Genomic DNA, 22,377 nt, shown 5'->3' on the forward strand with positions numbered 1-22,377 from the left:
ACTATCACATACACATCTCATGCGTCTACGTCAAGTGTGTATAGCATGATCGCATTGCTTGCATTGGCTGGGGTTATCCTTGCGGTCAAGCTTAGTATTGCAGTGAAGACAACCTAACCTTTTCATCTATTTTCCATGCATTTTAATACGCATTAACAGTTTTCGTGTCTCTACCTCTCGGTCATACTTCCACCGCTTAATCTCATAGTTAGAAGTAGGAGTAGGGCATAGCCATAACCCTCATCATTCTTTTATTTCTTCGCCGCAAACACACTACCGCGTAACATTTAGCTACGAGTCCCTGAGTTTGACTTCTAATCACCCGAGAAACTTGTGATCTCGTTATACTTAGCGAGAGCGCAAGAAAACTTGTGACAAGAACGCATGGTCATTGCACACGAGATTAATGCATACTTTCATTCTAACGCATGACCACCTATGCATGAGTATAAACGCATAGCTTAAGACATGCATCATAATTGTATTCACCAAATTCTCGTCACGAATGTCCTGAATGTGGAGAAAAACATATGGGTTCTTATTTGTTAAAATCAAGAACCTGTTGTGAATGTGGTCGAGGAGGCCACCTTTAGAAAACTTGTGTTTATTATCAACGAAAAGTTAAAGGTAAATAGAAACAAATATTTAGAACCAAATCTATTACAAAAGGATACATTTTTCGATAGTAGACACAATAGATTCCATTGAGGAAAGTTCTGACAATAGTTTGAAGAATATTCATATAAGGAAGGTTATAGTCATACAATGAATAATGTTAAGCTGTTAACTGCTGACACTCCCTATAAAATAAATATCGAAGACAATATGGACATTTCATGCAAGGAAGATACTAAAATCTACAGGAAATTTTGTTTCTTTTGTCTACAGCAAGGGAATTCCTTGGAAGAGTGTCCATGGAAACCAGAAGAAGGATTTGGAATAACTGTGAAAGGAAAAGAAAAAGCTGAGAAGTGGCAATAAATGTACATCGGTAGGAAAAACTAAAAAAAAAATCTTTAGATGTAAATTACAAGAGGTGTTGTAACAAGCAGTTTGTTGAGATAATGAAATTCCTAGTACTTGATCTGTATCTTGATCTTTTATAAAAACCATGCTAAGAAGCGGAAGGCAAAGAAATCAATTCAACACATGCAGGTCAGGTGAAGGAAATGAGGGTGAATCGAGTTATCCTCAATAACAGATTATGACAACGGAACAATACCTGGATAGGTTTGTTCAACGACTAACTGAGAGTTTAGACATGATACAATTAAACGCTGGGAAGAATTTGGAATCAAATGACTCAAGTCGTTAGATGCAAGTACATTTGAAGGAACCATAGATCCAGCCGATACTGAAGCTTGGGTCAACCAAATAGAAAAATGCTTTAAATTTATAAGATGTTTGGAAGATCAGAGGGTAACTCTAACGACTTTCTTGTTACAAAGAAGAGCAGAGGATTAGTGGAGAGTAGTGAAATGTAGGAGATGGGAAGGAAATGAACTAACTTGGAAAGAATTTCGAGCAACTTTTTATAAGAAATTCTATCCACGAACATTCCATGATGCAAAACGAAATGAATTTCTGCAACTCATACAAGCGAACATGATGGTAGCTGAATACGAACAAAAATATATAAAACTTTCAAGATATGCCTTAAACATTATTGAGGACGAGGTTGAGCGTTGCAAAAGATTTGAGGTAGGATTAAGATAAGAAATTCAAACTCTTGTGATAACTAGTGTCGTGTGGGAGGAATTCTCGAAGCTAGTAGAAGCAGCTATGAGAATATAAAAATGTCTGATGACCATAAAAACAAGGAGAATAAGGTGATCCATCAGTGAAACAGACAGGAGAAGGATGAAGCGGGAAATTTACTCCTGGAGTGGTAAACAAGGGATCATTAAAACATAAAGGTACTTTAGGTTAACACTTAGATGAATAAGTCAACAAAATATATCTTTTGGAAAACATTCTCCGAATATCCAAGAGAATCGATCGCTAGCGATAATAGTAGACCCCGGTGCCTAAGTTGTAACAGGTATCATTGAGGTAATAAGTATTCTGAGAAAGTAAATATCTGTTATAATTGTGAACAAACTGGACACTTCAAAAGAGAATTTCCACAATTAGCGACTGGAGGCGGAAGAGCCACTTCCCAAATAATTAATCAAGGAATAGGACCATCAGTGATAAATGAAGGACAGTCAAGTGGGTTTAAGCAAAAGGGGGTAGTAAAAGAGGTTTGACATCCAGGAAAACTATATGCCATGACTCAACATGGGAAGGTGTCAGGAAACGGGGATAAAACCCTAAAAATGTAAAAATTTGAGTATGCATCCAAAATCCTGACAAACTTGTATTTTTATAAATAACATCTGCTTCCATGAGTTGTAAAAGTTTTGTTAAGCTACAGATGAAATTTTGAGGACGAAATTCTTTAAGGGGGTAGTAATCTGTAAGCTCTCGAATTCTTTCACCCAGTTATAGGAAGTGCTAGCATTCAGAGAAATATTTTAAGTGTTGAGATCATGTGATTGAGTTTAGGGACAAAGTGTTGTGGACAAGTTGTGAGGAGAAAAATTGGATGCATAATAGATTGAAGTCAGAAATTTGGCTAAGTATGCAACTATGCTATGAAAGTAAAAGTTGAATCCATAGCATAATAAAAAAGGAATAGTTGGTTAAGTATTAGTAAGGGATTCAACTCATAATATAAGGTAGTAGAAGAACTCATAGCATAATTGAGGAGGAAAAATCATACTATAAGTGAGGTTCGAGTTTAGTCGCATAAATTCGTAGCATAGGTAAAGAAGTTCTACTCATAGCATAGGAAGATTATCTTGGACGCATAGTGTTGGACGCATAGGGGTGAGTTGGGCACATGGAATAATTCCTAGAAACCCAGTTGGACAACTTGGACACATGCAAAGGAAAAAAAAAGTCATCTTAGATGCTTTATCTTAAGTTGAACGAGGCGAAAGAGGCCTTAGACGCATACTAGGGAGGGAATGGACTTGCTTGGACGCATACTGGGAGGAATTGGACACATAGAAGAATTATCTTGGGAGGTCTAGGGTTAAGTGAACACATAGGGAAAGGATTGGTTAAGTATTGGAAAACCATGCGTTGAACAATGCCCAACCAATAATTAAACTAGAGTTGGACGCATAGTCTTTAAAAGGTGGACACATCGGGCAGTCTAGGTTAAGAATTTGACTAAGTGATGAAATCCTAGAGGTTGGGTGCGTAGGAGGGAAAGTGAACGCATGGCTGGCTTATTTGAACACTTAGGATACAATCAAGGGAAGATTCCATGCTACAAGAAGGAAGCTAGAACCAATAATGGAAAGTGGGGGAGGTTAAATGCATGGTAGGGAACCCATGCGTCCAAAAGAACCCATATGCATTGACTTGGAAAAGCAAGGTTGGATTGATAGCATTGCCAGATATGGAGTCTGTTGTTCTCACACATTCTTTCGGACAAAAGAGATGAATTCAGAAGGGGGTGTGATAATTGAAGGGTTGGCGATACTAAAAAGCTCAAGGTACATCAGTTACCCTATATGAATTATTTGCGTGATAAATTAGCAAAATTGTTCTACAATTGAGTGCAGGTATTGCCACAAAGAATACCATATTTTAGGTAATTGCCCTACTGGACTACCTTGTTTACTCGGTAGATCCACCCAATGAAGAGTCTCGTTTAAATTTAGTTATTTATCTCAATGTTTCTATTGACTCCTCCAACCTTTCCCCCCTCTTTTAAGTTAATTTTCAAACTAATACCACCTCCATTAGTGGTTGAATCAGATTCACACTAAAATTATCAAAAAATTTATCGAAGAGAGTGAGGATCTTACAGAAGGAAAGAAGAAAAATCCTTCTTCTTGCCCAACGCCATGGATGTGTTGGGTAATTTTTGTTTTGGTAGAAGGTCTAGAAACCAAATTGTTGATGTCCTAGCCAATGTGGTGACGTGACTTCCAAGTTTCTTTTAATTTGTAAAAGCTTTTTTATCGTCTAATTTTATCTTTTAATATATTTTCTTTCTTTTTTAAAAAGAATAAAAAGGAAATAGTGCAATAATACCTTCTTGACATTCAACTAGAAAATTGTTGAACTAATTAATATACATCATATAATGCAACCAACATATACAAAACTTTCAATCAATCATAGGTTAATTAAGTTGGAACATGTACCCTCGATCAAGAGATTTAAAATCTCTACCCTTTATATTGTTTGCAAATAATAATAGAGAAGGCAAAAGGAAAAAAAAAAAAAAAACAAAGGATATAACACAAAAATAGTACTAAATTGTTTATTATATAAGGCAATATATATAAAAGGGGGTAAGAAAATTTTAAGTTGAAGAAACTGCAATTGGGCTTCTAACATAGTGAATCCCATCAGTCCAAGCAAACCAACCAAAAGAGTACCCATTATTATTATCATTATTATTACTATTTTTAACTTTCCCACTCACTGTAATCGTGAATCTTTTCCGCTCCCCAACTCTGTTGAAATACAATATATTAGGAGAAGCACTCACCGCCACACCCGGCGGCGCCTCGCTGTGAAAAAAGTATACACTTTTACCTCCGCCGCCCACATTGGTGACGGTCCTTTTGATCCTCACGGCGCCTCTGAGTCGAGGGACGGCAATGGAAGGGTAATTGAGGTCGTGGGGATGGAGGGCACGTGGAGGGCACGTGAAGGAAGGGTCAATGGAGTTCATTTTGAGGCCGCACAGGTAGTGGAGGTAATCGGTGTAATTGGAGTCGTAGACAAGGCCGGGATCCGCCGCCTTGGAGGGGCGAAAGTGGCCGGAGCCGAAGGAGAAAGGGGATGCGGGGGAATTGTCGGGGGAGGCGTCGTCGGTGAGTGGGTGGCCGGATTTATTGATGGTGGTGGCAGTGGTCATGAGGGCGGAGCGGATGGCGGCTTGGGACCATGAAGGGTGGATGGCGCGGAGGAGGGCAGCGGCGGCGGAGACGTGGGGACAGGACATGGAGGTGCCGGAGTAGAGATTGTATTTGACAATACGAGGGTCCAAGTATTTTGGAAGTTTTGTTGGGGAATCTTGTTCGGACCATGCTGCTAGTATGTCCACTCCTGGAGCTGTTATGTCCGGCTGCAATATATATATACAAAATCAACATTTTCCTTCATCTTGTCTCTCTACAATCATCCTTAGTTGTGCACAAAAGTAGTATTTTAATTTAGCCGTCGTTTAATTAATGATTTAATTTTTTGAAACTCAAACGTCTAAATACTATTTCTAATCATTTTTTTAAAAATATTTTATTAACTAATTTCATACTGTTATTTTTAACAACCAAGTCAAGTTTTAAAATTAAAAAATATAGACTTTCTCTCATAACTACTTTATTTTAAATTTTTTTAACAACCAAGTCAAGTTTTAAACTTTCTAGTGGTTTTCATTTTTCAAAATCTAATAAGAAAAAAAAACCAGTTTTTAAAAATAATTTTTTTTAGTTTTCAAAACTTGGTTTGATTTTCGAAAACATTGGTATGAAACAGACCCCATAATATAAAAAACTATAGGTGAAAATAGAATATAGAAACTTATATAAAAAAAGATTACCAAATGAGGCCTTAGATTTTGGCTTTTCTAATTTAATTAAAAAATTTAAGCGTGATGTCTTTTTAAGAAGAATAAAACCCATAATTCAGAAATGAGGAGAAAACGAATATAAATTCAGAAAAAAAGAAATTAAAAATAAAGTTGTTATCCGATGATTTTTTTTTTAATGTTATATAGATTGGTTTAATCACAAGTCTGGTTTGTTAAGTATTTAATTTTTGGTATTTGGAAATTAAGGTTATCACTCTATTTCTATTCATAAATGTCTTTTTTTTTGTTATCAACTTGGACTAATATATTCCAAAGCTAAGTTTTTGAAGATAAGAAAAAAGTTGTTTTTTTTTTAAATTTATAAATTTGACAAAAAAGAATTAAGTGTTTCTCTTACAAACAAATGAAAACTATAATAAGAAAATTAAGAATAAACAAATACAATTTTTAAAAGTTAAAAAATTCATAATTTAAAAATGGAATTGATATCAAATCTAAAATACGGAGATTATATAAACGTGCGAAAATTTATGAATTTAATATGAAAATTTTTTAAACTAATTATGTAGTTAATTACTACTAAAAAAAATTCATAGCAAAAAATAATTAAAAATTAGGAAAATCTATCTTTTTAGTACATGAGTTTTTAAGAATTTGGTCCTTAAGATTTCAACGTGATTACTTGAGGTTACCCAATTGGATTAGAGAAAAGTTAATGCAATTGAGAGCAGAGATCAAGCAGATTGAAACTGTAATTCAAATCCCCATAAACCAAATCAGCTCCCCATTTTCCAATTGTTGGATACCCAGAATTGAAAACCAATTTAAAAAGTTAAGACTTTGATTCGGGCAAGATTAAGACCTCATCCTCAAAGGCTTCACATCCATGGGAGTTATTGTGATTCTCGAGCTTGAAATAAAGCTTGTTAAAGGTTTGATGCAAAAAGGAAGCATTACAAAGGGGATGAAATTTACCGAAAACAAAAGTAGGTTTGGTTGATTTGAGTGTTAACAATGGCGGATTATGGGAATACTTAAAAACTTTATTCGAATGGTAAATGGAAAGATTAATTTTGAAAAAAATACCTTAAGAAAATGAGGGTCGACGGGGTTTGGACCTCGACTTGAGAAGTTGGCCATGGCCGGCGCCGGCCTGGAGCCGTAGATAGTGATAGGTGGAACAATATTTGCAGTTGGATTTGTGCGAGATTTTATATATTTCAGGATCATATTTGCATCTTCGTAAGACACGGCGGTGGCCGGAACAAAATGGGGATCGGCGTGCGGCCTCCGACCTACCGCTGGCACATTTCCGAGTATCATTCCGGCGCCGCCTGACCTTTTAACTTCGAGGCTGCCGGCGAATCGGCTGATTCCTTCTCCTCTAAAGCACAACACTATCTTTCCTTTGGCTTTCTCGTGTGAAAGCGAGCCTGCAACACATAGCCTGCAACAAAAACATTCCCATTCTAAACTTAACTTTAATGTGGTTCATCAATAGCTTTGTACTTCATTTCTTCTTCTTATTCTTAAAGATGCTTAAAACTTGTTTGGGTTTGTGAAGTTTGAACAAAACCAAATTCTATGGAAAATTTTACATACTATGTTAGTATAGGAAAATTTACCAAATCCTAGTGAAAAATATTGACAAAAAAAACACAATAAAAAAAGAAAGAAAAAAACTCTAGTCTTTGTGCAACCTTCTAGATATTCAATCAATATTAAATATTTGGATGCATTTGAGGGTGCATACTGTACAGTCCGTCCAAATGTCCAATCACAAATTGTTATGAGCCAAACCACATTATTTTTAAAAAATTAAAAAATATTTTTTCCTTCCTAATTAAAGATGATGCATAAAAATATTATTCACAAATATTTTCTTCTTTTGATTTTTTAAAAATGATTTACTATATAATTAAAGAGAATAATGTGAACGATTCGAAATTTCTTTGCAATCATGAATTCTCGAATTTTGATTTTAAGAAAAGAAGTATATATTAGTTCACTTGAATGCATTTTAATTTTGATTCAACCTAACTTATGTAACTCTATTTCAAATCTATAATAACATAAAAAATGGAAGGAAAAACAAAAAAGAAAAGAGAGAAAGAATAGTAGTAGAGAGATATAATAGCATTACCCAGATTGGTTTCGGGGTACATGAGGCTTCAATATATCTCCAGCATACACTAATGGATACATCTTCTTCCTCTTCAACTTCGACGGAGCCACCGACAATCCCTATTATTACACACCAATATTCTTTTTTATACTTCAAACTTTTCTCTGAAAAATAAAAATAATTAATATGGGATTCTCTTTAATAATTTAGAGGCAATCTACACGATTCAGCTCACCAAATTGAGTTTAACCTTAAATTATTTACAGAATAAAGTACAAATTTTTAAACTAGAAAACAATATCCGTCCTGTCCAAGCTTTTTCTCTAATTATAATCTCTCCTCCACTATTCTATTCTTAACTGGACAGTTTTCTAGTAATTTCCTTTTCGTTTTTTTCCGTCTGTTTCTTGCACAGCGGCACGAACTATGATAGTTGGTGTTAATCATCGAAACTATTTTAGTCCAGATTATAATAGTCTATATTATTTTTGTTCGGATAAAAAATAGTGATAGGTTATAAATAATTGTAAATACCACTATTATATTTGGTCTCCAAACATAGAGTGGACTATAATAACCTACTCCACCAACTTCAAGTTAATAAAATATATAGATTATTCTTCACTTGCCAATTGATTTTGAGATGAAATCTCATGTTATCTAATATGGTATCAAAGTCAATAAAGTCTAGACAAGTATTTGATAAAAGAAAAATCCCTCTTAATAAAAAAAACGTAGTTCCTCTTTCCCCATCAATTAATTTTGAGATAAAACTAGAGTTAAAATTGGCAAAAATCCTTACATGTACCCGCCTGATCAGGACAGGAAATCATTGATTTGATTGGAGATGGAGTCAAACAGGAGACAAAAAACGGGTCCTCAAATTAGGGATGGAGAGGGTATTCCCATCCCATCCCAGCCCCAACCCAGCTTCGAATAATTTTTTTAATTTTTTAATATATACATACATACAGCTACTGTTTATGTTTATGTTTATGTTTATGTTTTTTTTTTTATTTTACTTTTTTTAATTTCATTTCATAATATTATTTACCTTAACTTTTTATTAAATTTTAAAATAAAGAAATGTTAAAATATTTTTTATTATTAATTTAAATAAATAAAAGGATAATAATACCAACTTATTACGTAAAAAGTGCACAATTTCAATATAAACATAAAAATTTATTGATTTTAAATAAAAAAAATAAAAGAAAGGAATTTTTTCTTTGCGAGGACCCGATCTCTAAACGAGTATTTCTCGATCTCGATCCGATTCCTCAAATCAGGAAATGAGACGGGGACTAAAAGTCCCTACGGGGACGATGATGGGGAGTGCATCATTCGACCCAATCCCGCCTCGTTGCCAACCCTAACTAGAGTTTATCTAATAAGAAAGATACTTGGTGCATCCTGAGTTACATTCATTTTTGTGTATCCTGAGTTACATTCATATGTCAAATTTTTCTTTGCGATATATGCAACCTACCTAAATGTTTAATCACAATTTTCTGTGACAAACTTTTTTTTTTTCTATTTTTCTTTATTTACTTTTATTTTTACTTTTTGTGACGGAAATGAATGTATAAAAATGCATACAACATATTATCCTCATTGAGATGCATTAAAATGGATGCATCGAAACTACACCCAATTATTACTCCATTAATAATAGACGTTATATGATAAATTTTGATATGTTTTCAAATAAAGAAAATGAGTTAAATTATTTACAAATATAGTAAAATATTAATAAATATCTATGAATGTCAATGATAATTATCAATTGCAATCTATACCCAACATTTTATTATATTTGAAAATGTTTTCAACAACTTTATTATTTAAAACAATTATTATAAAATTTATGATTTAAGAAGAATTAAGAACATAATTGAGGTTTACCTTAATCTTCAACCCATTACCAAGAATGACCGGAGAATAAAATTCCCGATCAACAGTGCTAGCTCCAACGGTGATGATCCACGGTGCAATATTAGACAATGCCGACGGGGTAGGCCCATAATTCCCAGCGCTACAAGACACGACGATGTCTCTTTTAACGGCGTGCAGAGCTCCGATGGCGATTCCATCGTCCGTGTAATTGTACGGATCCGATTTTCCAATGGACAAGCTCAGAACATCGACACCGTCGGCAATGGCGTCGTCCATGGCAGCCAACATGTCCGTGTCGAAACAAACGTTTCCCAGAGCTTTCATTTGGTTCGGAATGGCCCAACAAACCTTGTAAATTGCAAGCCGGGCCCACGGGGCCCCGCCGGAGGCCGTGCCCCAAGCGACGCCGCCAAAGGCGGACACGTTGTAGACCCTGCGGCCGCCGGCGATGGAGGCTGTGTGAGATCCGTGGCCGTCCTTGTCGCACGGTGATCGGTAGTCCGCCGTTTCATTTAAACGGCCGAAGTGATGCTCGTATCCCTTTAGGTAATATCGAGCGCCAATTATCTTCCTGAAAATTCCCCATCACAAATAAAATAATACATAATCCAAACCCATTATTTTGCTAAAATTATTTTGGTTTTTTTAGTGACAAAACCATTTGAGATTATTAATTCTAATTAAAATTGCCCTTGGCTTTTAAAAGATGCATGTTTCATAAACATTTCAAAATAACTTTTGATTTGGGTAAAAATTGAGATTTAATATTACGGAACAGTTACTTAAAACAATGTGGTCATCAAATAGTTATATCTCAAGTTTTGAAACATTTATGAATTGTTGGGGATAATATTATAATTTTAATTAGTATAAGGTTTTTTTTTTATAATTTAATCTTAATTATATTTATGTAGGTGTACTTCTTACGATAAGAAATTTAATTCACATGCATGTGAAAGTGAAAATTTCAACATTTTACCTAATTTAAAAAATTATATCTAGTGTCTATATATACATAGTCTAAAAAAATTGGCTACAAAGGCAATGAATCATTCTAATAAATCTAATAGACACTTCTAGAATTATTTTGATTATTTTAGAGTAAGAAATGAGCGGAGGACAAAGATGTAAAGGTACCAAGTATTATTGACTTTTGTCTCCCCTATCTCTAAATAATGGTCAATCTAGTAGAAGCAAGATATGTTAAATTAAAGATATTACAAGTCAACATAGTATAACTTATTGGAGTGAAAAAAAGTTTTTCAACTCGAACTTTTTTACGAAAATCCAATCTTATCTAAAAGAACATTTTATCGAATCTTAAAAAACAAAACGACAAGAAGAAAAAATATAGTAAGTACAATTATGAGAATTAAGAAAAATCTATATCATAGATTCGTTTGGTGACATAATTAATTATTAAGTTCAAACTTTTTTCTCTTGTTTTACATTTCATAGAATTTTAAATATCAATGAAGTCTCTCAAAAGTGTTGCAAAGGAAAAAAGAAAAAAGGAAGTGGTTGTCAATTCCAAAATAGTAGGAAAAGTTAGTGGAGGAAGAGTTAGTGGTTCCCAATGACAAAGAAGAGAGAGATTGGAATAAAATAAAAAGGCATATATATATATAGGGATTCACAAGATGCATGGCCATGGGTTTGATGAGATTCCAGAAGAATGTGAGGGGGAAAAAAACACTAAAATTTGTTTGATATGAAGGGTGACAAAAGGTAAAGGGCAACTCACAGAACACACACACAAAATTAACCACAAAGTTGTGAAAAGTTGCCATAAAAATCCAATAGTCTGCAGCTGCAGGATACCAACAGCCTTTGGTGGTGGCAACCAATTGGCTCAATTTCTGTTTGATTTTGATTGCTGTTTAATATTACTAATGTACATTGAATTCAAGGATAAGTGAAAATCTCAATATATCGGATAGTATCTTTGATAACGGTTTAAAAATTGTTAAAAGAAAATGATTAGAAATTTTTTGAATTAGGGAAAGCAAGTTAAAAAGGGAATTAAGAGGGGGAGAAATGGACCTATTACAATGAGCAGATTGAAAGGCAGGCCCTGTTTGGCAGATTCCCTTCCATGATTTTGGAATGGGTCCCATCCCTTTATCACTAAAGCTTTTGGACTTTGGCCACACACCTCATCAAATCAAAGTTAAAAAATCCAACCTCAGTATCTCTTCACATGCACTCTCTAAATAATTATATATTTATATATGTCTAATTACAAAACATTCTAGAGAAATGGAAAATCACATGGGAAACAGTGAATAATAATTTGAACAAAAAGCAAAGAAATTTACCACTGTCAAGCATTCCAATGACAACATCTTTTCCATAGTTAGCTCTATAAACCAAGTCATTAATGGTGGGTTTGTCTTCTTCAACCCCTGAAAACTCCCATGACCTTGTTGTGTGCATCCTGTACTTTTTACTCTCTATCACAGACACCACTTCATCCAATTCTGCCTCCCCATTTTTCAACCAAATTAATTACATGTATTATTTAAAATATTTATAAAAAAAAACATTTAAATACTTAATTACCTGAAAGTTTGGAGGCTTGTTGAGGAGTAAGAATTGCAGCAAAAGCATTGATGGAGTGTTTGTAATTGTACAGAAGAGAGGATTTTGCATCTTCTTCACTCTCTTTTACCGACATCAAATATGAATGGTGCCTTGCTTCTATCTCTTCCCAACTCTTATCTCCATGGTGCTCTCCAAAGTAAACAATGTAAGCCTAATAATATATTAATTAATTGTCACTATTTTTTTAATATATACACTAATGAAGAATTATTAATTGGTAATTTATAGAGAAGAAATTGGACCTTGTGATTGTGGGAAGAAGAGGCTTGTAATTGAATGAAAGGGAGGAGGAGCAGCAGCACAAAGCAAAAGAAACTTGATTTCTCCATTTCGGAATTTTGCAACTGTTTTTTTGTTTTTCTTTTTCATGGAAATTTTAGAGATGATGTGAGAAAGATTTTATATGCCAACAAAATAATAATAATTGTAATAAATAATATTCTTTTTTTTTAGAGGATGATAGAGACGAGTTTGTGATTGTTTCAATCATTAAGTTGGTTTAGACATTCACGGATATAAAAAATAACAAAACAAAAAATTTGTTTCAATCACTTGGTAAACGCTCTACATTAAACCATCTTTAATCTTTTTGAATTTTTGTATTTTTTTGGTTTTCATGTCATCTTTTCCTAAGTTGCATAAACTTATCAACTTTGCCATTCCTATTTATAATCTCTTTTTTCTTTTTTGTTTTCTTTTTGTTTTCCATTTTTTTTTTGTTTGCTGTATTGGTTAATTCGAGTATAGCTACTGGATAAAGTTACTCGGACCTTTAAAATTAATATTGTTGTTTTCAAAACTTATTAGAGAAATATTTTTGTTTTGAAACTTATTAGAGAAATATTGTTGTTTTGGGAGTTCGAGGCTAGAGGTCGAACGTTGAGAACTCGACGAATAAAGAAAAACTTGGAAACAATACATAGGCCGAAACTTCAACCCTCGACAAGGAAAATCTCGCGAATCTCGCTTAGGTTGTCGAAGGTTGAAGTTTCGACACACATCCACCCTCGAGATTGCAAGTTTATTACTTTTCTTTTTCCCTCATAAAGGAAATAAAGTAATGAGATGGTATACTATATGTATCTGTGTACTCGAGCTGCTTCTAACAACCTATGCATTTTGTTATCATTTTGAATTAGACAGAGCCTTGTGGGATTGATGTGAGGGGGTGGGGATGGCTATATTTCTGGGAGCGAACTCCAAACGAATATGAAACACATGGATACAAGTTATGCCTTGGAATGAAAGACAATTTCGAATTAGCTTTTTCTACGAACAAAATTTTGTATATTAGGTTGTCGAAGGTTACACACATGTCGAAACTTCAAAGCGATTAAGGAGATAAGTAGGCTGAAGCAGATTAAGGAGAGAGCGAGATTCAAAGCGAGATAGTAGAAGAGAGCGAGATGTTGAACGAGATTTTAAGAGAGAGCGAGATTCAAAGCGAGATTTTAGGAGAGAGCGAGATTCCAAGCAAGAATGTTGGAGAAAGCGAGATTTAGTTTATATTGACTAATCTGACTAACATTGAACTTGGTAAAATGAAATGGTTGAATAATTGAAAAATGAGATTATTCAGGAATATACATTGAATGCTAAGATTACGCATTGAGTTTCTGGTAGTAGATCCATAATCAAAAAAATATTTGTGATTGTTCCAGAAGAAATGAAAGCTAGTAATCATTAATGGAAAAATAACAACAATAACAGAGAGAGCGAGATATTGAGAGAGAGCGAGATCTTAGGAGAGAGTGATACTGAGAGAGCAAGATCTTAGGAGAAAGCGAGAGTGAGAGAGCAAGATCTTAGGAGAGAGCGAGACTAAGAGAGCGAGATCTTAGGAGAGAGCGAGAGTCTTCACTTTATATGAACTTTTCATAGAAATATATATATAAAAAAAGAGAAAAAAGAGCTAATAATCATACTATAATTGAATAATCATTAGACTATAATTGAATATATTATATTATTATACTATAATTGAATAATCATTAGACAATAAATTGAATATATTAGATTATTATACTATAATTGAATAATCATTAGACAACAAATTGAATATATTAGATTATTATACTATAATTGAATAATCATTAGACAATAATTTGAATAAATTGAATATATTAGATTATTATAATGTAAAACTTTATTGATTACAAAAAAAAAAATTATACAGTAGATTATTATAAAAAAATTGAATATACAATAAATTATAATAAAAAATATACAATAAAATGAATATATAATAAAAAAAAATATATTTATTATTCAATCCCTAACTATCTGGAGCCCGTCTTAGTAACGAAGGACACTTCTTTCGATTATGTCCTAACTGGTTACAAAATCCACATCGTTGTCGATTGGCTGGTTCTGTCCAATCTATCTCGTTGTGATATCATGAACTTTTCGGTCCACTAGGTCTTCTCAACAACGATGGATCAGGATGTAAGACGGGCATATTAGGGTACTGTGTGATCCAGTAATCTTCATGTGGTACAAATTGAAATTGAGGAGAGTAACATTTGGCATAAGTTGACAATTTGTAGTAGTCCTCAATAAAATCTTCGTAGTTCATGTTAAGATGTGAGCAAACAGTCATAAAATGCAAGCATAGAATGTCGAATGCTTGCCACTTGTTACATGAATAGTACCGCTCGGTATGATGGCTTGTTCGAGATCACTAAGTATGAAACACCTGAGAGAAATTGTAACACACGAAGAGGTATGTTTAATTTCAGATCGACATGCTGGTATAATTGCAGCAGTGAACAACCCAGCAAATGGTTGGACGAGACCGAAATGTCACCATCGTTTCTGCTTACGATATATCGTTAGCAACTTCAATAAAAAGTATAAATTTAATTCATTGAAAAATTATGTTTATCGTGTCGGGTGTCAATTTCAAATTCGAAAGTTCAACAAAGAAATTGAAGATATCAAAGGAATAAATCGGAGCTGTCTGAGTTTTTTTGACAACATTAGTTTAGAGTAATGGACTCAAGCACATGATGGAGGATTCAGATATGGGTGGATGATGATAAATCTATCAGAGTGCATAAATGGAGTCCTTAAAGAAGCTCGAATGTTACCTATAAATGCTCTTGCTCAGATAACATTCTTCAAATGCGTGAACTATTTCGAGAAAAGAAGAGAAGAAATAAGGGATGCATTGGAGCATGAGTTTTTCGAGAAAAGAAGATAACATTTTTCAAATGCATGAGTTTTTTACATTATTCTTTATCCTCACACTTTTCTATACTATTCAATTATAGTCAATTTTAATATATATTTTTTTTTCAGATCATGGCTTTAAACCCAAGACCTATTGAACCCGATGTTTTGTACGACCAATCCATTCATCGATCATATGTTGTATGGCGAGATCGTACTACTGAAGAAATATCTTGCAGTCGTCGAGAGGCAGTTCTCCAGCGCACTATCCCGCTCCACCCTCGAATACTACCGCTACTGTGCACATCTTGATTCTATGGGATTGCCAGATTAGGATTTATTCAGTTGGACTGGCATCGGATCACAGCCTTGGTTGAGAGAGGGAGGCTCGAGACGCATACATTCCATATGTCTGTTGGAGAGTGTACTATCACTCTACAAGACATAGAAGTGTTGTTGGGGTTACCTGTTGACGGTGAGCCGGTCACCGGAGTTATTTTAAATATTGTCTAATTGTTTTATAATTCACAGAGATCGAACAACAGTAGACTCCATGAGGTTGCGAATGATCCGAACCAGGTTCTTGCTATATGTAGTGACAACCAAAGCTATATGGAGGAAATTCATTATATGTACGATATACCTATTGTTCCTCCATCAGCTTCTAGGCGTAGAGGACCTGTTCGGGAAGAGGATGAGTTTGATGAGGTTGCACATAATGTGGAAGAGTTGCCCCCTATGATGTAGACGCAGAGTCAAACTAATTATGTTAGTCTGATGATGATGATGCCAACATTTGGTTCAAGACATTATGACTTAGAGACTGGTCCTTCGTCTTCATACGTGCATGGACATGGTCAGGGTCGTGGAGAGCATAATGAATATTTATATTATAAAACACCTGCAGAGGTACCAGAGCAACATTAAGAAGAACCCGAGCAACCTCGTTCGAAGTCGACGACGACAACCAGCTCGAAATCGATGACGTCCGCCTTGTGGGACACATTGATTTTTGTAATTAGTTTTATATAAATGAGATATTTAATTTACATTTTTTTATTTTTATGAGTTACTACTTTTTTTAATTTATTCTTTTCAAAGTTTAAATAAAATAATAAAATATTTTTAGAAATTGTTTTTATAAAATGGAAAATTAAAAAAAAAAGAAAAGAAAAAGAAAGAAAGAAAGAAGAAGGTGGAATGTGTAATAGTTAAAAAAGAAAAAAAAAGGAAAATTTGTACGGTATTCTCGCTCTCGCTCACGCTCAAAATCTCGCTCTCGCTCTCGAATTTGATTGGGAAGTTCAGTGGCAAAAAGAAGGAGATTCATTAGCTCATTATTTAGTCAGACTTGCTGAGATGACAGAATCCGTAAAAATTATTCAACAAGCTTTGGAAGAAATTCCAGGGGGACCTTATGAAAATTTAGAAATACGATATTTTGATAGAGGAAGGTCTCCGGAATGATAATTAAACAGACTCAATAATAATGTTAGGAAGGGCAAGGTCGAGGGTTCAAAGTTCGACGTACAAATGAAAGGAAGGTCGCTAGGTCGAATTTTGAACCCTCGACTTATTTAAAAAAAAAAAACAACAATATTTTTACAAATAGTTTGAAAACAACAATATTTTCCTAAATAGTTTCTAAAAGGACAATATCCTTTTAATTTTTTCAAAGTTACTCTCATCTTCTTCCATACTCTTTTTTGATATTCTATCTCTCTTTAATTCTTAAAATATTTTTTGACCACTTGGAAATTTTTCGTGTTACATCCCTTTCGAAAAATAATATTTCTCCTTAAAAAGATACATTAGAATGTGAAACTCCAAATGTTTCGTATTTTAATCTATTTGTAGACTTTTTTACAACTTTATTTCAGTGGGAAGAGTAAGAGTTTCCTAGCACAAAATCACATTCTATATGTAACAAAATAAATGAAAACAAATCACCATCATGTTCATATCTTATCTAACATGAATTTGTACTTAATGATCTGATGTTCGATCTCGTCATCTCACATATAAAAAAAAAAAAAAAAAAAAAAAAAAAAAAACAAACAAACAAACAGATAAAAGAAATCACCTACTAGATCTAGAAGTTAATGTTGGGGCACAATTTATATAAGGTTATAAGTTTAGCTCGAAAATTTTTAGATTTGTCTATATATAGGACATTTGAAATGTAAAAGTGTCTAATAGATCTTTGAACTTTTAACTTCATGTCTATGAGATGTCAAAAATCTTAAATTCATACTTAGTAGGACTCTTACATATTCGAAAACATTATAAATTAAATATTGTATTAGACATAAAATTTAACTTTGTGTCTAGTATACACTATTTGGTTCTATATAGATTGGCTACAAAATTAAAATTTTAAAATTTTATTAGACATAAAATAGAAAACAAAACTCATGAAAAAGATAATTTCGTACAATTTTTTTTTTTTAAATATTTGAAATTTACTGGACACAAAGTTTAAAGATACCAAAAAAACTTAGATAGGCAAAAGTTTATGTTTTTCTTTCTTATCATCTTTTATATTATTTCATTTTATGCTTAATCTTCTAAAAAAAAAAAATAATCATCTTTAAATTAGGAATATTTGATGGGTTGGGTTGGGTTGGGTTGGATTGAAACAATTTTTAGATTTAACCCAATCATTCATGTGGTAAATTTGTTTAATTCAAACAACCCTTATTAAATAACAAATCGAAACCAACCTAACCATGAAATATTTGGATTGGATTGGTTTGGGTTACTCGGGTCATTATTTAAATTTTATTTTCACATATTGAAATAAGACTAGCAAATCAATTTTAATCATTTATGAAAATTTACTTCTATAGTGGTAAAATATTATTTTAAATAATTTGTGGGTAACAAATAATCTAAAAAAACCATGAAATTAAGTACAATTAAAATAAATATATGTATATATAATTGTATTGGAAGTAAAAAAAATTATATACTTTTTAATATTAAAAAAAACATACTTTTTAATATTAATAATAAGTTTGGATTAGTTCAAGTTATTTTTGATGAACCCATAAACCAAGCTAATCAATAGAGTTTTCATTTATTTTAACCCAACTCAACTCGAACCATATAGGTTAGATTATTGGGTTGATCGAATTTTTCATGTTATCAGATTTTTGGACACCCATATTTTAAATGGACAAATATATATCTATCCTTTAAAAATAAAAATTCTCTCTGACCTTTTAATCGGATCATTTGAATATTTTATTAAAACATAAATAAAGCCATCCACAAGTTTTAGTTATTTATAAATGCAGAAGACCACATTAGAATAATATCATTCAAACACTCGTATATAAACAAACGAAAGAGACCATTCTATGAATTAATATCCATTAAAGTAATACATACAAAATCAACATTAAAGTTAAATTACGTACTCTATTTTAATTAACAAAAACTCATTAAACTTTATTTTAAAATGGAAAAACGAATTCTCACGTCTTACAAACTAATTCTACTAGAGGAGATGACACATTATTCAAGTCATTAATTCAATTTTTAGCATAAAAATAGAAATACTTGCCCATATTTTTGATTGTGTATGTATTGTTGTTACAAAAAATGAGTAAATTGGTAATAGGGCTTAGGGTAATGTGTGTAGAGATGGGTTGATTTGGAAAGGAGAAAGAGATATGGGCTTGGACTTTGGCTTTCGGCTTTTCTATTTGTATATCAAAGTCCATTTTTTTGGCTTAGAAAGGACCACCCATTTCCCATGCGCTACCAATCAATCTAATTATACATGCTAACAATGGAATGGACACAATTTGTCTATACTTTTGTCTTCATTTTGATTTAGATGTAATCTCATCTTTTCCTATATATTCCTCAACACACATTCTACAAATATCATCTTCAAACGAAAGATTCTATAAACATCTAATTCTACCCATTTGCTATCCTTGGATATTAACTATATATTTATACACATTATGCATACGTTATGGTGATTACATTATCTCATTTATATTACACACAAGAATTTAACTTTATAATATGGATTATAATACAACAATACGTGTAGACAAACTCAAAACATGTTCATTACATAGATTTAATATGCTTTAACAATTGGATATATATATTTAAAAAAAACTTCCTCCTTCAAATTGGAGAAAGAAAGTTGGCTAACTAGAACAAAGGAGATGAGCCAATTTGTTACTGACTCTACCGGGAATGCAACCAAAGTCCCACATTAGCTAGATAAGAAAATGATGGTGAGTATATAAGTAAGGATAATTATCTTCAGTTGTACGTATGAGATTTTTTGGGTGAAACAAAAAACAAAGCTATGAAGGTTATGTCTAAAGTGGACAATAGATACCATTATGAAGATATGTAGAAGATCGTTATCTCCAAAAGACTCTATAGCATTTTGAAAACTCCTTCACTTTGAACTTTGCCTCCACCACATTTTTCGTTTATGAGAGATCCAAACTTATGCAACTATCCAATCACCATATAAACTTTCTTCTTGATCATCTCGAAATTAATTTTTATTTCCCCCTAAATTCAGAAGCACCATCCACTAAAATACAGCTTTAGATGTGCAATTTTGAAGACCAAAAGAAACCAGTGAATAGGTCAAGTGGAAAATACAAAGTACACATTAACAAACAAAAAAAAGCAAAACTATAGTTTTCAGATGTCAGTTTGACACCATACACACCTATATGGAAATAAGTTGTCTTTGATGAAAATTAAATTTGGTCTAAGAAATCATTATCATAAATTAACTTTGCATGTGTTTGAAATATATTTTTAAGTGTTTAATTTAAAAACTAAATCATTTTGGAAGAAATTAGAGTGTTTGGCAACCACTCAAAATAGTTTTTCAAGTATATTTTAATTAATTTTCATCAAAAATATTTAACCAAAAATGAGTTTTTTTAAACATTTTTTTTACAAGTCAATCCAAATGGGTTCTCAAGCTTTCTCTTTTTTTCTTCTTCTTTTTTATAACTAAAAAACAGACAAATATTATATATATTCTGGTATGTATAGTAGACTTAATTTTTTTTATTTTTATTTTTTTGAAAAAGCTATAGTAGACCTAATTATAAGAAAAATAAAATCAAAATTTCAAGATAGGATAAGCTTCTGTATACCATAATATGGAAATTCGAGAGGGTAGACTATAGAGCATGCACAGGCTGGCCACACCCTGTGGCTGTGATACTGATTTCTACCATTTCTACCATTTCTACCACCATAATTTCCATATTATTAATCTCTCTAACTGTTTCTTTTGAAAAAAAAAAAAAAAAAAAAAATTATTTGATTTTTTATTTTTGATTTACTTAATTTAGTTTTCAATTTTTAAGAAATAAAAACCCATACGTGTTTTGGTTACAATTTTTGGTATTCTATTATCTAAAGACAAAAAACTAATAACATGTTTGATAATTGTTCCTAATTTTTTATTTTTTAAACTTTAAAATAGAAAAAAGTTTGATAATTATAATTTTTATGCTTTTGAAAAATCAAAATAAGTTCCGATAAATTTTTTTAGTTTTATTATTTTTTATAAATAAAATTAAACTATTTTACAATAGTTTTCTATCTAATATATGCATAATTATAACGAAAATGATCAAAAATGGAAAAATATGCAAAATATTTACATATTATAGCAAAAAAAATGGACCAACGGAAAGTAGCTTCCAATTTTTTTAAAATTGCCAAACTACTCCCTTACATATTTGAATTTTGTGTGGGTATGGTTGCCCATTTTTTCTTCTAATTCGTCGATTTCAATCTTCTTCATCGTTGTCTCCATCGGCTTCATCATTCTTTATCTCAGCAACCCACTTCTGCTTCATCTTCGATCTAAAGGAATACTTCTTATCTTCTTCTTCATCTTCTTTTCCTCTCTCTCTCTGCCAGTCAAGAACTCTCTTCCTCCACCTCCTTACTTATTCTATTTTTCTTATTTTTCTTTTCTTTCTTCTACAGAGCATCGACTTTTAGTTTCTTCTTCATCAATGTTTATCTCTTTCTTTTTGTCCATGTCTTATTTTAAATTGTATCGATATGCCTATCACAATTACTGATGGTTTTATCTGAAATCAGGCATTACTTTATCAGAACTCTATCTTTGTCTACCACTAATAGACAGAGATAGAACTCTTTCTTTGTCTATCTCTTTGTTTTGTCTTTATTTTGTTTTGAATTGAATTCGCTACTATTGTATCAACGTGAAGATTTCTACAAGTGGTAAATAGACAATGATATATCACTATCTCTGTCTATCACTCATTATTATGATTTTATCTTTCGGTGATGGGCAGAGATAGAACTCTATCTCTGTCTATCCCTCGATAGACAAAGATAGACACCTATCTTTGTCTATCTCTTTGTTTTGTCCCTATTTTATTTTGAATTGAATTCACTACTTTGTATTGTATTGTATCAGCGAGATAGAACTATTTATTGATAGATAATGATATATCATTATCTTTGTCTATCACTCATCATTGTAATTGGGTCTATCGGTGATATACAGAGATAGAAGTCTATCTTTTTCCATCACTGATAAACAGAGATAGAATTCTATTTTTGTCTATCATTATCTTTGTCTATCAATGATAGACAAAAATAAGAGTCTATCATTATTTATCTGATAGAGTTCTATCTTTGTCTATCACTCATAGAGTAAGATAAAACTTTATTTCTATCTATCGTTTCGATATTTTCATTATGAGAGATAAAACTTTATTTCTATCTATCGTTTCGATATTTTCATTATGAGTTTCTTACGTAATATTAGTGATATTTTCATTATGAATTTCTTATATAATATTTTTTTTCATTTTGTAGAATACCATGACTATTCCTATAGTTGTTTCTCTATGGAGGACAGTGGAATGATTATCACTTCTATGAGAATTATAAGGTTGATGGAATTTTGGTAGATGATCGGATAGACTTCAAA

The 22,377-nt window shown here is 32.3% G+C and overlaps 1 protein-coding gene across 1 annotated transcript; it reads right to left on the reverse strand.

Annotated features, from left to right (window-relative positions):
* Positions 1-4,299: 4,299 nt before the first annotated feature.
* On the reverse strand, positions 4,300-12,867 carry LOC120073763 (subtilase family protein). Its single transcript, XM_039026589.2, has 8 exons — positions 12,470-12,867; positions 12,186-12,378; positions 11,942-12,103; positions 11,667-11,778; positions 9,633-10,194; positions 7,746-7,846; positions 6,689-7,049; positions 4,300-5,137 (listed from the first exon to the last, which is right to left on the reverse strand). The coding sequence occupies exons 1-8, from the start codon at positions 12,554-12,556 to the stop codon at positions 4,367-4,369; spliced, it is 2,349 nt and encodes a 782-aa protein (XP_038882517.1). The 5' UTR covers positions 12,557-12,867; the 3' UTR covers positions 4,300-4,366.
* Positions 12,868-22,377: the final 9,510 nt, after the last annotated feature.

Source organism: Benincasa hispida, chromosome 3 (assembly GCF_027475165.1).
Source record: "Benincasa hispida cultivar pf3 chromosome 3, pf3_genome.v1.1, whole genome shotgun sequence".
NCBI lineage: Eukaryota > Viridiplantae > Streptophyta > Magnoliopsida > Cucurbitales > Cucurbitaceae > Benincasa > Benincasa hispida.

Bases quoted from the DNA above. Each gene is read 5' to 3' on its own strand.
- LOC120073763 (XM_039026589.2), bottom strand. From the start codon at position 12,556: ATGGAGAAATCAAGTTTCTTTTGCTTTGTGCTGCTGCTCCTCCTCCCT. The intron at 11,779-11,941 runs GTAAATTTCTTT...TGATTTGATGAG, and splicing joins CATTGGAATGCTTGACAGTG to GTGTGTGGCCAAAGTCCAAA. The intron at 10,195-11,666 runs GTCCATTTCTCC...GGGAATTTTCAG, and splicing joins CAATCTGCTCATTGTAATAG to GAAGATAATTGGCGCTCGAT.